General features: G+C 36.9%; 1 protein-coding gene across 4 annotated transcripts in view; it reads right to left on the bottom strand.

The window, feature by feature from the left end:
• FRY (FRY microtubule binding protein) overlaps window positions 1-16,940 on the bottom strand; it is a 453,339-nt gene that overhangs the window by 103,270 nt on the left and 333,129 nt on the right. For all 4 annotated transcript variants that reach the window (XM_063619275.1, XM_055244887.2, XM_055244886.2 and 1 more), the window contains 8 exons: window positions 14,195-14,454; window positions 13,598-13,787; window positions 12,839-12,963; window positions 9,545-9,602; window positions 7,592-7,683; window positions 7,133-7,305; window positions 5,863-6,023; window positions 4,626-4,736 (listed from right to left, as the gene is read on the bottom strand). In XM_063619275.1, coding sequence (XP_063475345.1) covers window positions 4,626-4,736; window positions 5,863-6,023; window positions 7,133-7,305; window positions 7,592-7,683; window positions 9,545-9,602; window positions 12,839-12,963; window positions 13,598-13,787; window positions 14,195-14,454 — 1,170 coding nt within the window. The remainder of the gene's footprint in view (window positions 1-4,625; window positions 4,737-5,862; window positions 6,024-7,132; window positions 7,306-7,591; window positions 7,684-9,544; window positions 9,603-12,838; window positions 12,964-13,597; window positions 13,788-14,194; window positions 14,455-16,940) is intronic.

Raw genomic sequence — 16,940 nt, 5'->3', positions numbered from 1 at the left:
AACAAAAACAACAACAACAAAAAACATGTCTTTAAAAAGTTAGACTTGAGAGAAGAATCAAGCTTTTATTGTACTTCAGAAACTTATATTGAGGTACAAAATACACAGAAATAGTATATAATTCCTATGTATATCATGAGTCATTTTAACACCCTCCTATGATCACTACCAGGTCAAAAACCAGAATATTGCCAGCACCATTGAACCCTCCCCTGGGCACTCTCTTAAACACCAGCCTGTCTTTCCTACCCAGGAGAAACCACTATTTTGACTTTCTAGCACTACTCGTCAGTATGGGCAGTTTTTGAGGTCTATATAAATGGAATTATACGGTATATAATTTTGTCTCCTGTGGCTTTTATTTGCATTTCCCTCATGCTATAGACTGAATGTTTGTATCCCCCCAACCCCCAATTCATATTTAAATCTTAACCCCCAAGGTGGTGGTATTTGGAGGTGGGGCCTTTAGGAGGTGATTAGGTCATGAGGTGGGGAGCCCCTGTGAATGAGATTAGTGCCCTCATAAGAAAGACCCCAGAGAGTTCCCTTGTCCCTTATGTCAAGTGAGGACACAGCAAAAAGACTGCTGCCTATGAACCAGGAAGAAAGCCCTCACCAGACATAAATCTGCCAGCACGTTAACCTTGGACTTCTTGACCTCCAAAAGTGTGAGAAATAAATTTCTGTTGTTCATAAGCCACTAGTCTATGATATTTTGTTATAGCCGCCTGAATGGACTAAGATACATGATTATTAATGAGCTTGAGAAACTTTTCTTATGTTTACTGGTCAGTTAGATAACCTCTTCGGTGAACTGCTTAAGTTTCTTGCTCATTTTTCTATTGAGTCTGTATTTATCTTATTTATTTGTAGGGGTCCTTTATATATTCTAGATAAGAACCCTCTGCTGACTGTGTGTCATAGACATCTCTCACTTTATGGCTAGCCTGTTCACACTCTTAATGGTGTCTTTTGGTGAATAAAAGTTAATAGCTCTTCCTTAGGGTTAGTAATTTTTGCATTCTGCTCAAGAAATCTTACTGTAACCCCAGGGATGAAGATATTCTTCTGGGTTATTTTCTAGAGACTGTTATTTTAGCTGTTACATTTAGATCTACAATCCACCTGCAATGAATTTTTGTAAAGTGTGAGGAAAGGGTCAAATTTCTTTTTCTTTCTTTCCTTCAGTAAGGCTATCCAATTGACCCCAAATTACTTACTGGAAAAAAACCATTTTTCTCATAGGTCTGCAGTGCCATCTTTGAAATAAAAAATGTGTGCATATACATAATACATGCATAATTTTCTGGCCTCCCTATTCTACTCCATTGGTATATATACTTATTCTTGGTCAATAGTTCAGTGTTCTAATGACCATACGTTTATAATAAGTATTGGTTTCTGCTAAAGTGAATCCTCTCACTTTGATCATAGTGTTCAAAATTATCTTAGCTATTTCTGGTCCTGAAAGGAACTTTCAGTTGTCATAAATATCCTGCTCAGATTTTGACTGGAATTGCATTGTCTCCATAAATCATTCTGGAGGAGAACTGACTTCTTTACAATAGTGAATCTTCCACTTCAATAGCATGGTATATTCTTCCATTTATTAGATGTTTAATTTTTCTCATTAATGCCTTATATATTTCTATGTATGAGGCCTTGCACATTTTTGTTAGGTTTATTCCTAAGTATTTAATGTTAATTCCTAATTTTAAAATGCCATTATAAGTGGCATAATTAAAAATTTATTTTTCCAGCTCCCCATCGTTGCTGTACTAACATATAATTGATTTTTAATTTTGACCTTTCATATGGCAACCAGGCTAAATTCACCGATTAATTCCAACACTTTATCTAAAGACTTGTTGGAATTTCCTACACACACAATTGTGTCACCTGTGAACAATGAGTTTTATTTATGTTTTATTATTCTTTATAATCTCTTCTTTCCTACTCCACTGGCTAGGATCTCCAGTATGATGTTGATAGAGGTGGTGACAGTAAGCTTCCTTGGCCATTTTAATCTCAGAGAGAACACTTTCAAATTAACTATGAAATATGATGTTTACATATTTTATATTAAATATGGTGCTCATAGGGTGTTTTTTTTTCAAGGTGCCTTTTGTCAAACTAAGGATGTTCTTTTCTATTTGTAGTTTTGTCAGGAGTTTTTCTCATGAATAAATGTAGAACTTTATCAAATGCTTTTCCTACATCTGAGATCGTGTTTTTGAGATTCTGTGAATATAGTTAATATATGAATGAACTGACAGACATTTGAATATTAACCAACCTTACAGTTCTTGAATAAACCCAATTTGACCATGGTAAATCATCTTTCTTCTATATCACTAAATTCAATTTTCTAATATTTTATTTAAAGTTTTGTATCTATGTATTAGAGACAATCTCATGAATGAGGCTGCCTTTTACTTTTCTTTCTTGCTACAACCTTTTCTTGTTTTATTATCAAGGTTATTCTGGTTTCACAAAATGTACTGGGATGTATTTCCTCTTCATCTGTTTTCTCTTTAAGAATTTGCATTGAATCCATGCAATTTTTTCTTTAAATGTTCAGTAGAATTCATCAGCAAAGCCATCTGGTTTTATAGTTTTCTTTTTTTAACACTTTAAAGAAAGTCACTCCCTCTTTTTTTATTGAACTTGCCACGGATTTATGATTTTTTTTAGTATTGTTAACAAATTCAACTTTTGGTTTAATGATCACTACCATTAATTTGTTTCTCTTTCATTAATTTCTACTCTTATTTCTATTATTTCCTTCATGGTACTGTTTTTGAGTTTGATATTCTATTCTTTTTCTAACTTCTTGTGATGGATGTTTAGGTCATTGATTATCCACCTTTTCTCTCTTTAATATGAGAGCCTTCAGAAAGCTCATGGAAAATGTATATTATGAAAAAATTATGCATGGATTAAAACTTTTTTGCACCAAAATGAACTTGTGCTAACTTGTTATATCATGTCTGAACAGAATTTAGTTTGAGGCACTAAGAAGGAGAAGATATCAGTTTGAAAAGAGCCCCTATCAGAGTAACATGAATCCTGCTGAAATTGAAGCAAGTACAAACATCAAATTTATAGTGAAGCTTGGGTGGAAGAATAGTGAAATCATTGCTGCTTTACAAAAAATGTATAGGGGCAATTCTCCCAAAGACATTAGCAGTTTACAAATAGAAAACCTGTTTTAAGATGATGTTGAAGATGAAGCCCACAGTGGTAGACCATCCATACCAATTTGTGAGGGAAAAATTCATTTAGTTTGTGCCCTAATTAAAGAGGACTGACGATTAACAGCAGACACAATAACCAACACCACAGACATCTCGATTGGTTCAGCTTATACAATTCTGACTGAAAAATTAAACTTTAGCAAATGTTTCATGTGACGGGCACCAAAACTCATCAGCAGTAGACAAGCAGAGCTTTCAATGAAAATTTTCAACAAATGGAATTAAGATTCTACAGATCTTCAAAGAATTGTAACAGGAGATGGAACGTGGCTTTACCAGTGCTATCCTAAAAACAAAGCACAATAAAAACAATGGCTACCGAGAGATGGAAGTGGTCCAGTCAAAGCAAAAGTGGACTATTCAAGAGCAAAGGTCATGGCAACAGATTTTTGGGGTGCTCCAGGAATTTCGCTTGTTGACTTTCCGGAAGGCTAAAGAACAATGACATCTGCTATTATAAGAGTGTTTTGAGAAAGTTAGCCAAAGCATTAGCCGAAAAATACCTGGGAGAACTTTACCAGAAAGTCCTTTTTCACCATGGCAATGCTCCTGCTAATTCTTCTCATCAAATGAGGGCAATTTTGCAAGAGTTCTGATGGGAAATCATTAGGCATCCATCTTACAGTTCTGATTTGGCTCCTTCTGACTTCTTTTGGTTTCCTAATCTTAAAAAAATCTCTAAAAGCCACTGAATTTTCTTCAGGTAATAATGTAGAGAACGTGGCATTGACATGGTTAAGTTTCCAGGACTTAGTTCTGGGATGGATTCTTTAGGCATGGATTAAGCAAAGACTTCAAAAAATGTCTTGACCTTGATGGAGATTACGTTAAGAAATATATTTTTAAAATTTTTATCTTTTAATTCTATTCTTTCACAAAACTTTTTGAAGTCCCCTTGTATATGTGTTTAAGGCTGTGCATTTTATTCTAAGAAAGGCTTTACTTACAGCCCACAAGTTTAGTATATAGTACTTTCATTATTCTTCAGATAAAAATATTTTCCAGTTTCCATAGTAATTTATTCTTCAACTCACTGGTTATCAGGAAGTATTTTTAAAAATTATCTTTTTGTTATTGAATTGAATACCAACTTAATGCTACTCTGATTAGAGACCACAGTCTCTATCATTTCACTAATGTAACCTTTGCTGAGATTTGCTTTATGACCCAGCTTATGGTCAGTTTTGATAAATGTTACTATCTTTTTTATCTTGATGTATCATAGTGTAAAGTGAACAACACATAAATCTATACTTGTGTGGCTGATGTGTGAAGAGGTATTGTGAACAATGCTTATACATCTCAGTAACTCAACTGAGGCAGAACACAGAAGACATTTAAAAACAATGTATTTTTGCCTATACTTACTCGTAAATCTTGACAAGCCAGAATGTTGTCAAGCCATTTATATAGGTAGCCATCTGGGGAAAGGCCCACATTGTCGAAGACAGGGCCACAGCACAGTACTGCTGACATTGCCTGATGATAAAAACACAACAAGACATGGAAATGAAACTTGGAATGATCTAATGGTATCCAATTGACTTTATAAAACATAAGTGTCAGAATTATAAATGATAAGGGCCCTCTAAACACACTTATTTCTCCAAGATTTTTAAAGCATTCTTCAGTAGCTTTAATAAAAAATACCAGATTCCAAATTTGGCTCTTTTCATAAGAATTAAAAACTCATAAGTTTACCTTTGTGGACATTTAATTTTATAATTATAACAACTCTTTATGATCAGAGTAAGTATTCAAAACCAAAAAACCATTTTGCAATATTTAAAATAAGCTTTCCTTCAATGTTTCAAGTGAATTCTGCTTATAAGATAAATGTAGCTTTTCAAATTTTGCTTTTACGACAAATATTGGACTAATGTATTGAACTGAGACAGCATAAAATATATGAAAAATATGAAAGTAAATAATTATAATCCCTAATCAAAGGTAAATAAAATGAAAAATATAAACTTTAGTTCCTCTAAAGGTGTGGGTGGAGGGATAAATCAAGGGAAAGTAGGAGAAGAGGAGATCTTGAATAACTTTGTAATTGGCAGGTCCAACTGACTATCAGGGCCATAGTTTAAATTAGCTCCACCGAGGCAAAGGTAACCTGAGAGTCAGCAACTCATGTTGTATGACAGAGCTGATATACAGTTAGTTTTCTGAAGGAAATTAGGCTGTAAAGGAGTCATGCTTCTGAAGATTTTGAATAGTCCTAGTTGGGGGGAAATTTATTTCTGGCAGTCTTCTAGGATAGAAGGAGATTAAAAAGGGAATGTTGCTCTGGGTAGATTTTGAACTTGAGGTGATGTCTATTTTTTTCTTTTTTAGGTTGAAAGTTAATTGACAAGACAGCTATATAATGGGTAAAGGAGCAAAAATATATGGTTCCCATACAGGAGAAATATGAGAAGAAAATGGGAGCTTAGAAAAGCTATGTATGTGTGTGTCCATGTGATTTTTTTGTATGTGCGCTTAGATTTTATTCTATTTTATACTGTATTATTTATTTTAAGCTTATTTTTAAGGCATGTTTATTAGTTTAATGAGAGAGACCATCCATCTGACAAAAGTCATTCGTGAGTACAATGTCACCTACTTTTAATGCACAATACTGATATCTTGTAATCTGATGATTTCTGTCACTGTAACGATCCAGAGGAGTGAACATAATGCTGAAGGGTCCTGCCCACTGGCTGAATAAGATGAAAAGATGGTGCCTCAGGCTTTGCTGGGGGAAGAGAAATCTTCGGTGGTGAACTAGGGAGAAAAACACACTTAGAGGTTACAAGACTGGACATACTCTATATCGCTATTATATATATTTCTTACATTTTGAGGAAAGGAACCACTTCATTTTTTAACTACAGTTTTCTTTAGGCAATGAAACATGCACTTAAAAAGTCAAGCCACATTTTCTTTTCTAAGTGTGCACTCTTCCTGTCCTCACGTTGCAGCCAGCAGCACCTTGACTCAGAGAGGGAAAGAAAGATCAAAAATAGGACCTGCAGAGATTTTTTTCTAATCAATACCTGGGAAAATTGCAACACTTCCCACTCAGCTGCTGCTTACATATTAAATGTTTTCTGACTGCTGCCCATCTTTAAGAGAACTCGGAAATAGCATAGACTGTCTATTTCAAACTCACATAGGTACTTCACTTTAACTGAAGAGGTAAACTCAAATCTTAATTTAGGGTCGCTGAAGATGAGAAGGATTGGTAAGAAGGTTATTAACATCAAAATAGTGAAAAGTGGAAATACTAGTTGATAAGGGGCTTTTTGTAATAATACCAAAAAATTTAATTAGAATAATTTTTTATAGCAAACTAACCAGCTATTTTATTTTCTATGTTCTATTAGAATGAAGATGTTTCATACCCACTTGCTCTGTGAAGGATAATTTTCTCCATAATATAATATTTAATCAAATGTAAAATATATTAAGCTTTATAGAATTACATTGAATGTGTTGGTAGGGTACAGTCAGAGAGAAGAAATGTTGCTGAAATTACCTGTTCACAGATTAGTACAGAGACAATGTGAAAAAAATGAAGCCTGTGTGAATGTTCCTTCTGAATTACTTCCTTCCTATGGAAATCCATCAGTTCATTTTCAGATGGAAACCAAAACAAAGAATAGAAATGACACACACAAAGCCAAATTTAATACTTATCATTCCCCTTCCAACTCTGTGCTGAGTAATGACAATCTGTTCTCATATATATGTCCTAGTATCTCGAAGTAAATAAACAATACCATCCCAGACCTGCATAAAGGCCAGTAGGGTTAAAGACGAAAGCACCGTAATAAAGAACACGAATGGGCTTCCAAGCATGAATGGTAATTTCTTGTAACGGATCACCGTACCTGGAACACACTGAATCAAGTTGGCCACCATTGCACTAAAATGTGCCCGGATATCTTTAAGAATTTCAACTTCTTTGTCATTTTCAGCTTCTAGGAGCATGCGGGTCAAGTCCACGTATTCTAAGAACAAAGCTCCCAGGGCTAAAGTATCCCGCTCTAGGGCTCCATTTGTGCTGGAATAAAGGAAAATTAAATTTTTAGATGATCAGTCTTTACGTCAAAGTAATACAGGCTTCATGAAAACTAAGATTCACTGTCACAGCTCACACACTAAAGTTGTTCCTAACCTATATGCAGTCTAAAGAAAATATGAAAAAAGAAAAAGCGAGCTTTTTTGGATTTTTCTAAGTTAAGGGTATTATATTTAAAAACAAAGAAAAGACAAAAGAGAGAGACAGAAAGAAAACAAAAAGATCAGTCTGGTGAGAAGAAAGCAACTCGGTAGAATTCTGACCCTACCTGTCACTTATTACACCAGCGTCAGCCAAAAGTTCGAAAATTCGAAGTAGTTGTAGCCTTAACAAGTCTCGCCGTTCTCGGCGTTTCTTGTTCTGTGTAGAAAGAGGTAGTATCACTTACAGACACAGGCAAAACAATATTAACTTTGCTTTAGAAAATGGTATTAACAAAAGGCATAATCTAGTCATTTTCAATTTTCTAAGCATAAAAGTCAGCATATATTTTTCTCTCTTCCTGATCCTCAGAGGAAATGCTTGCTATCTACAGGCTGTAAGAGAAACACATCATAAGTGGGTTAGTAAATATTAGGTGGAAATGTTGAGAACCAACAAGCCTCATTTCCCATATGCTCCCAGTGTCTGCTGAAAGGCAGAAGCATCCAAAACCAGTGAAAGGAGCAGGGGACATGAAATAATCCCAGTTCTGGTCATGGAAGTAACACTGTTTGTTCTTATTCACACTGCTGAATTTGTTATTTCTTTATTTTTACATTTTATTTATTTATTTTTGAGATAGGATCTCACCATGTCACCCAGGCTGGAGGGCAGTGGTGTGATCTTGGCTTACTGTAACCTCGAACTCCTGGGCTCAAGTGATTCTTCTACCTCAGCCTCTCGAGTAGCTGGGACTACAGGCGTGCACCACCACACCTGGCTACTCTAGTAGCTGGGACTACAGGCATGCACCACCACACCCGGCTAATTTTAAAAAATTTTGTAGACCTAGGTCTTTCTATGTGCCCAGCCTGGTCTCGAACTCTTAGCCTCAAGTAATCCTTCTACATTGGCCTCCCAAAGTGCTGGGATTACAGGCATGAGCTACTGCACCTGACGTAATTTCTGCTATTTCTTGCATCATTGCTACTATATGAGAAGCCTTCTTTTCTAGGTTTTTTTTTTTTTTTTTTTTTGAGACAGAGTCTTGCTCTGTCACCCAGGCTGGAGTGCAGTGGCGTGATCTCGGCTCACTGCAACCTCCACCTCCCAGGTTCAAGCGATTCTCCAGCCTCAGCCTCCCGAGTAGCTGGGACTATAGGCGCGCGCCACCATGCCCAGCTAATTTTTGTGTTTTTAGTAGAGACGGGGTTTCACCATGTTGGCCAGGATGGTCTCGATCTCTTGACCTCGTGATCTGCCCGCTCTGGCCTCCCAAAATGCTGGGATTACAGGCGTCAGCCACCGCGCCTGGCTCTTTTCTAGTCTTATTATTATTTTTATCCTGGTACATTAAAAGTTCATCCTTTTCAGAATTCACTTCAGGGAAGGTGATGCTAGGGAAAATGCCTCATATGCCAGATGAAACAAATTACATTCTTGGCCATTTGACTCCTTGTAAAAAAACAAGCAAACACACAAAAACCCAAAATTCAATTTTAACTCAAACTTCTTGCAAAAGAATGTAATAGTTGACATACATGAGTATTTTACGTTGTTTTGCATTTGTATGTTTAGGACATAAAATCTACAGAACCATTTTATACTAAATACTTAATAAAAACTGAAAAATAATAAAAACAACAAAAGTTAAAATATCAAGATTCATTTGTTAAAAGCTGTTAGGTGTTTGTATTTTTTTTTTTTTTTTTTGAGACGGAGTCTTGCTCAGTCGCCCAGGCTGGAGTGCACTGGTACAATCTCGGCTCACTGCAAGCTCCGCCTCCCGGGTTCACGCCATTCTCCTGCCTCAGCCTCTCTGAGTAGCTGGGACTACAGGCACCCGCCACCACGCCTGGCTAATTTTTGTATTTTTAGTAGAGACGGGGTTTCACCGTGGTCTCGATCTCCTGACCTCGTGATCCTCCTGCCTTGGCCTCCCAAAGTGCTGGGATTACAGGCATGAGCCACCGCACCCGGCCAGGTGTTTGTATTCTTTAGGGGAAATCACTGGGTTTGATTTAAATTCAGATGATTGTCCAAAAAACCAAGCCTTAATTTTTTAAATTCAAATTCTTACCTCTGGTCTTCTTTCCAGAGCTTCTTTCATTAATGGATGAAGTTCTTCTACCAATTCTCTATGGAGGAAAAAGGTCAAATTTGAAATTCATTGTTTTTGACACCAAACTTGTCACTAAATACTCTATATCCATTCAATCCCAAATCACTTGCTTTTTGCACTTTGCTTCTAACATCACAATCTCCCTGACCTTTTCATTTCCCAATCACGTGCTAAGCTGGAAACAGGTATTGGCCTATAATTTGTATTATCGGTCTTAATTCCAGTGCTATGCATATAATTTTGGCTCAATATCTATTTGTTGACTTGATTTTGATTTAACGTTCTGGAGATCTCTATGGCAAAAAACAAACAAACAAAAAAACAAAACCCTATGTGAACAATTAAACAAACAATATTTTCCAAGTATTTGCTAAATTCAAGTACTTTACTGCAAGTTATGGAGCTGAAGATAAATAAAATTGAGCCCCTGTACACAAGAAATTTTCAGTCTAATTAGTGGAAAAGAGATGGGTGCAATTACCACAGTGCTGCATTTGGGATCTGTGCTCCGCAAACTGACTTATAGTTGACTTTAAAACAAAGCCTTTTTTGGATTTCAGAACTAAATTCCTTTATTTCCACTATATAATAAATAAAAAATTCTGTATGGCAAGTACTAAAATTGTGAGATTCCCATCAAAACCTTTTCTTTTATGTAGTAAAAATATAAGTCTTGATCACAATCTATATCTTTGTTCTGATTATCTCCAGTTCTCAACATTATACTTTCTAATCTAATTAGCTCTCTTCTTCAAGAAATAACTTCTGAATTGCTAGGTCAAAAAACAGACAAAAAGATAAGATGTAGCTTGTTGTCAGACTAGTATGTAGGTATTTTGTCTGTATTATGCCCAAGTTTGAAAATCTTGTACTTTCTGGTAGGATATTTTGTTCTATTAAACATCACCAGCCAGGAAAATCCAAAGATGAGAAGATAAACTCTATGACATTCCACATCGAGAGACAGAAAGCCTGAGTTCTATTCCTGATTTCTCCAACGCAGACATTAGAATTTCTTCATTGAAGAAATGGGAATAACATTGATAGTTTCCTCCACTTTACAGCTACCATTTAACAAATATTTACATTGTGAATATTTACATTTAATATGCCTTCTCAATAAATTTATGAGATGGATTCTCTAATTATACTAACATTTAAAAAATTAGACAGATACACTTATTTATTTTTATTATGCCAATTTTACAGTTGAGAAAACTGAGGCCCAGAGACATTAAGTTTTCTAGACCCATGAGGCTAGTTGGTTGCATAATCTTACCTGCCTCTAGGAATATTTAGAGGTCTATATATGCAAAACAATCTTAGATTCTTCAGGTAAGAATGTTGGGTAATTTCAGGGATTGTTATTGTTATCTCCTTGTATTTATTTATTTATTTATTTTTACTTTATTTTATTTTTTTGGTGACTGAGGATCACTCAGTCGCCCAGGCTGGAGTGCACTGCAACCTCTGCCTCCCAGGTTCAAGCTATTCTCCTGCCTCAGCCTCCCAAGTAGCTGGGACTACAGGCGCACACCACCACGCCTGGCTAATTTTTGTACTTTTAGTAGAGACGGGGTTTCACCATGTTGCCCAGGCTCGTCTTGAACTCCTGACCTCAGGTGATCCACCCAGCTCAGCCTCCCAAAGTGCTGGGATTACAGGCATGAGCCACTGCACCCGGCCATCTCCTTGTATTACTATATGATATTTTGTCTTAATTAATTAACCAATAGCTAGTAAAACCCTGGTTAACTGGTAACCTACGCAGTCAGAACCCACAATTACTTCTTTTAAGAATAAAATCTGGGCCAGGCGCAGTGGCTCACGCCTGTAATCCTAGCACTTTGGGAGGCCGAGGTGGGCCGATCACGAGGTCAGGAGTTTGAGACCATCCTGGCCAATATAGTGAAACCCCATCTCTACTAAAAATACAAAATATTAGCCAGGAGTGGTGGTATGTGCCTGTAATCTCAGCTACTCAGGAGGCTGAGGCAGGAGAATTGCTTGAACCTGGAAGGCGGAGGTTGCTGTGAGCCAAGATCACGCCACTGCACTCCAGCCTGGGTGACAGAGTGAGACTCCATCTCAAAAAAAAAAAAAAAAAAAAGAATAAAATCTGACTCTAACCATAAATAACTTAGATCTTTTTCAGTAGCTTCTAAAACATCTTATTAATCTTTATTTTTCTTCTTTTTTTTATACTTTAGGTTTTAGGGTACATGTCTACAATGTGCAGGTTTTTCAAGTAGGGTTTCTCATAAATGCTTGGAGGTTTCTCATTTCTATCTACATGGAAAATCTTGTTTGCAATTTTATTTGTCTTTATAGGGTTTTGTTGCTTATCTAAAGTCATCAGAGGCAACCCAAACTAACATTTTACAATGTCTCTTTCAAAGGCTTTGACAGTACTTCAAATGGAATGATTATTTGATTGCAAATGTGAATAAATAAGGAATCCAGAAAGCAGGTATATGGTTATATTAAGGCAAAGAAAGTGCCCTATAGAAAGATCAACCAAGCCGGACATGGTAGCTCATGCCTATAATCCCAGCACTTTGGCGGGCTGAGGCGGGTGGATCACTCGAGGTCAGAAGTTCGAGAACAGCCTGGTCAACATGGTGAAACCCCGTCTCTACTATAAATACAAACATTAGCTGGACGTGGTGGCGCAGGTCTGTAGCCCCAGCTACTCGGGAGGCTGAGGCAGGAGAATTGCTTGAATCCAGGAGGCAGAGTTTGCAGTGAGCTGAGATTGCGCCACTGCACTCCAGCCTGTGTGATAGAGCGAGACTCCGTCTCAAGAAAAAAAAAAGAAAAAAAAGAAAAGATCAACCAATGGAACTGAACACATTGGAAAGGGTTTTATCAATGCTTAACCTTTGAGAATCTGTTGGGTAAATGGCTGAGGAGCAGACTGTTATTATTTTGACGTGATAACCTCTGAACAGTCTGGCTAACTGGGATTGATACTGAACTATCTTCATTTTTAGTTGTCTAAAACAAAGCTTGCCAGTGAAATAAAATCTGAGAGGTAAAATCAAAGTTGCAATGACTAAAAGTGACAGGTGAGGCAGTTGCAAGGAATGCTTGTTACATGCACATCAACCAAGACGATGTAGTGGGAAGTCACACAAAGCCTATAAACTCTCCAGGCACATGCCAACACACAGACTCAAATTTGAGTTAATAAAGGAACTACAATAGCAGCAGCATGTATGAATTTAGAACAACTCATTAAGACTACTGTACCTGAAAACAAGGGAATTTGTTCTTCCAAATCCTAAAACTAAGGACTCTGTGATCTCAATGCTCTCTAGTCTCATCAAAGGCACCAACTGCTTTAACAGAACTCCCACCGACGGGGTGCCTATGGCCTGAAATAAGTTGAATACAAGTGAAAAAGAGGTAACACGGTAACTGATGGTTCCTTTAATCAAAGGATGATCCCATTATAACAGTTTCAAAGTACTGAACCACATCCCAAGGCACTGCCATCATTTCAGGAAACACACACACACACACACACACACACACACAAATTTAATACAGCAAAATGAATGCAATTCTCACCTGGAACACAAATTCTATAGAAATTTTTTTTTATAACGGTCTTCTTTTTAAAAACATTTAAGTCTATAAAGCTATCTTTAACAAGATAATTTATTTAATCAAGGCATGATTTAAAGGTGAATACTCGGTGAGAAGTGAGAGCAATGTAGTGTGGTGTTGTAGGACACAAACCAAACCTCAGGGCACGAATAAATACAAGTCACTCTATGGTCTTAAGCAAGTTTCTCAACTTTTCTTTATCTTTGGTTCCCTACTTGTCAGGGAGGAGTAATAAATTATTCATATAAACACTCAATGGAATTTAGAAATGTGTAGGATGAAAATCTGATCCCATAATACTCCAGATGGCAGGCACAGTGCAATTTGCACTGTGAACTCTAGACAAACAAGCTAAAAAAAAACCTTACAGAATAATTCTTCTGAAGCATGTCATGTCACCTTGTTATCGTAGCTCACTGTACCATCAGGTGTGGTCGCCATTATTTCTGGAGTGGAAGCTCTTAAGTGTCCTGGGCTCATAATACTGGGTTTTGCAACTCCAAAACAAAGAATTAGGTAATTTCTCCACAAAGTGACATAGTTGTCTCCGCTGCCGGCAGTGCTGGTTTTCTTGGCATTAATTGGGCTACTAGAAATATGGAGTCAAAAACAAGAGTGAAACTAAGTTCTGGATTTTAAATATCACTTATTAAATAAAGATCATAGGAAGTACTCAAATAGAGTTGAACAACTGTCGATTAAGAATGTTATTCAAAGAGTATCTGCATTGGATAAAAAGTCAAACAGAAGAACTTTAAAGTATCTTTTACCATTAAAAGTCTGAAATTATAGACTTAGACAATCATACTGATTATTAAGGCAAAAAACCACTAGCTTTAGACAAAAATTTTTTAATGTTTTTACTCAGTGTTAAGAATTCTCTAGTAGGAAGTTCAGAAATTGGGATGATAACATCCCAATCTCTTGCACAAAATGAAAATTTAAGAGGGTAAATGGAAAAACAAGAGGGCAGAGGAAAACACAAGAATCCCTTACTTTGGGTCCACCAGAGGCATCACCGACTGGAGCCGAGTGAAGGCATAAGGCCAGGCATAGCTGAGGGCTGTGGGGCAGTGCTTGGGTAAGTTCTCCTGGCGGAGGAAGCTGAAGAGGCAGAGGACCCAGGGGTCTTTGACAGACTGTGCAAATATCCAGACATGGGAAGGGCTTTTCACATCATAATGGCTATTGACCAGGACTGCGTTCCATTCCACCAACCACTGCAGATCCACATTGTGGGTGAGTGGTAATGTTGCCTGTAGTTATAAGAGGTAGGTTGTGAGTTAAACTCGCACTGAAGTTATCCATCCTCATCAGGGCTCAGCCTGAATACTCATTCTTGCACAGTGCTTCTCCTGAGTGCACTGGGCTGGCTTTGAATCTGAAACACCAATCCTGCACCTACCACATTTGACCTTGGTGTGTGGTCATCAGTCTTCCGATGCTAGATGATAAGCAGCTTAAGTGCAAAACTTAAGAACTTGGGTCACATTTTGACAGGTTTATTGCCACAGAGCACTGCGCATCAGTACACAGAAGCTGTTCACTAATTATTTGTTGAATGAATATATGACAGTAAATTTAAACTGAACCATGGATTCACTATTTTAAAATTCTGAAAAGTTATTCATCTCTGAGATTCACCAATGTGTTTTTATCACTGTAATTAACACATTCTTAAAGCTATGATCTTCTCTATCTTTCCTTACACTGAAATATCTTCCCTTTGATTTAGAGAGATGGCTAAGCACAATCCCTTTTATGAAGGACATTCTACCGACAGTTTTTGAGATAAGATACCTATGTATTCTTATTTATTTATTTACTTATTGAGACAGAGTCTTGCTCTGTCACACAGACTGGAGTGCAGTGGTGTGATCTTGGCTCACTGCCACCTCTGCCTCCCAGGTTCAAGCGATTCTTGTACCTCAGCCTCCCCAGTAGCTGGGATTACAGGCAATCGCCACCATGCCTGGCTAATTTTTGTATTATCTTTTAGAAGAAGCAGGGTTTCACCATGTTGGCCAGGCTGGTCTCGAATTCCTGACCTCAAGTGATCTGCCTGCTTCGGCCTCCCAAAGTGCTGAGATTATAGTCGTGAACCACCACACCCGGCCAAGATACCTACATATTCTTGCCCTATGATAGCAAGCAAAAATAAAAATCTCTTGAAATCTCTTGAAAGATAAATATCTATATTAGTAAGTTCTTATATTCCATTTTGTTCTCTTTTAAGTCTAGATACCAAAGTTCAGGAGACATCAATTTTCAAATAATCTAGCTATTGTGCCAAGAGACGACACTGCCTTTATGTCTGTTAGGCATGTAAAATGATGAATTTATCTGTTGGGTTTATGAGTTCCCATGGGTAAGAGTGTTGTAATTGTGGCCTCAATGGTCAATAGGCTGTAAGGGGCAGAGTTGGAGCTACAGAGCCTGAGAGATGAGATGGCAACATAGGCTCTGCCCAAAACCTATGACCTGAGAAAAGTACTGAACATCCCAGAATCTCTGTGTATTGAATTTATGACTTGGGAATTATAATGCTGATCTCACCAAATCTTTCAGTGAATTACATGAGATAAGAGCTGTAAAAACACCTGGCACAAAGCAGCCGCTGCTTCTCCCATTACTCTCTTCCCGTTTCTGTACATCTTCCTAACTGCAGTATTGCTGAGCTAGTTACCCAGCTTAAGATTTTGATTTTGGTACACACAGAACAAAAGCACATGAACAAAATATAAAGTGTTATCTGTAGGCAAGTAGGATACGTACATTAAACAAAGATTAGTATTCCGTTCCATGTCAAAACAATTTGAAATTCTAAAAGAAGTAGGACTATTTCACTATTACTGTTAAGGTCTGCAGTACCTGGCTTATAGTTTTAGTGTATTATTATTATGACCATAAGCAAGAACAGGGCCACTAAAAATAGAGATCTGTTTTCAATCAAGTTAGAAAAGGCCAAGAAGAGCTCTGAATGTCTTCAGGTTTTGTATACATTTATAATTATCTGACAAGTATCTGCACATCAGGCATCAGCAACATCAGTAACATGGATTCTGCAAGGAGTCTCAGCTCTGCCCTGCCTCCCTTCAGCTATTTAGCCCAAATTAATCCAGGTCCTGTTATTATACTTTTATTTTTTAAAAGTCAGATAACTAAAATCAGTTTAAATTTCCCTTCTACACTTGTTCAGGAAATTGAAAGTTGCCAATGTGCTTTTAAAAAGGAAGAATGTATTTGTGTAGCGGATAAAGCTCTCCTAGGTTCAGAGTCCAAACCTGGGAAGGAGAGTTCGAGAGCCCAGACTTCACCCTGGGCTCTAAAACTCTCCTTTTGTGTGACTGTGGACTTACCCCTTAACATTTTTGAGTTTCAGTAACTGTGAGAATCAAATCGAATAATGAATGTGAAAGCACTCTGTAAACTATAAAGTACCACATAAATAGAAGTTACATATTAAGTACAATATTAAGTGTTAAGTATAATATTAAGTGATAAGTACAATGAAAAAGGCAAAGTAATTTTCCTTAAGAATCCTGAGCAATTCTTAAAACTGTAGTTTAAAAATATTATCTATATTCCTAAGACCCAGATTTCGTGTGAAATTTATCTGAATATCTCTTAAACTAACATCTGAAAAACTAGTCTTATCTTCATAAGTACCTTTGGGTCAGTTTATTAATCTGACATAAACACCCAAATTATTCCACATAATTTTTCACTGACTATTTTAGAT

The sequence above is a fragment of the Symphalangus syndactylus genome, chromosome 15, assembly GCF_028878055.3.
Source record: "Symphalangus syndactylus isolate Jambi chromosome 15, NHGRI_mSymSyn1-v2.1_pri, whole genome shotgun sequence".
Classification (NCBI taxonomy): domain Eukaryota; kingdom Metazoa; phylum Chordata; class Mammalia; order Primates; family Hylobatidae; genus Symphalangus; species Symphalangus syndactylus.
The sequence above is the reverse complement of the archived record's forward strand: the minus strand, read 5'-3'. Positions and strand labels throughout refer to the sequence as shown.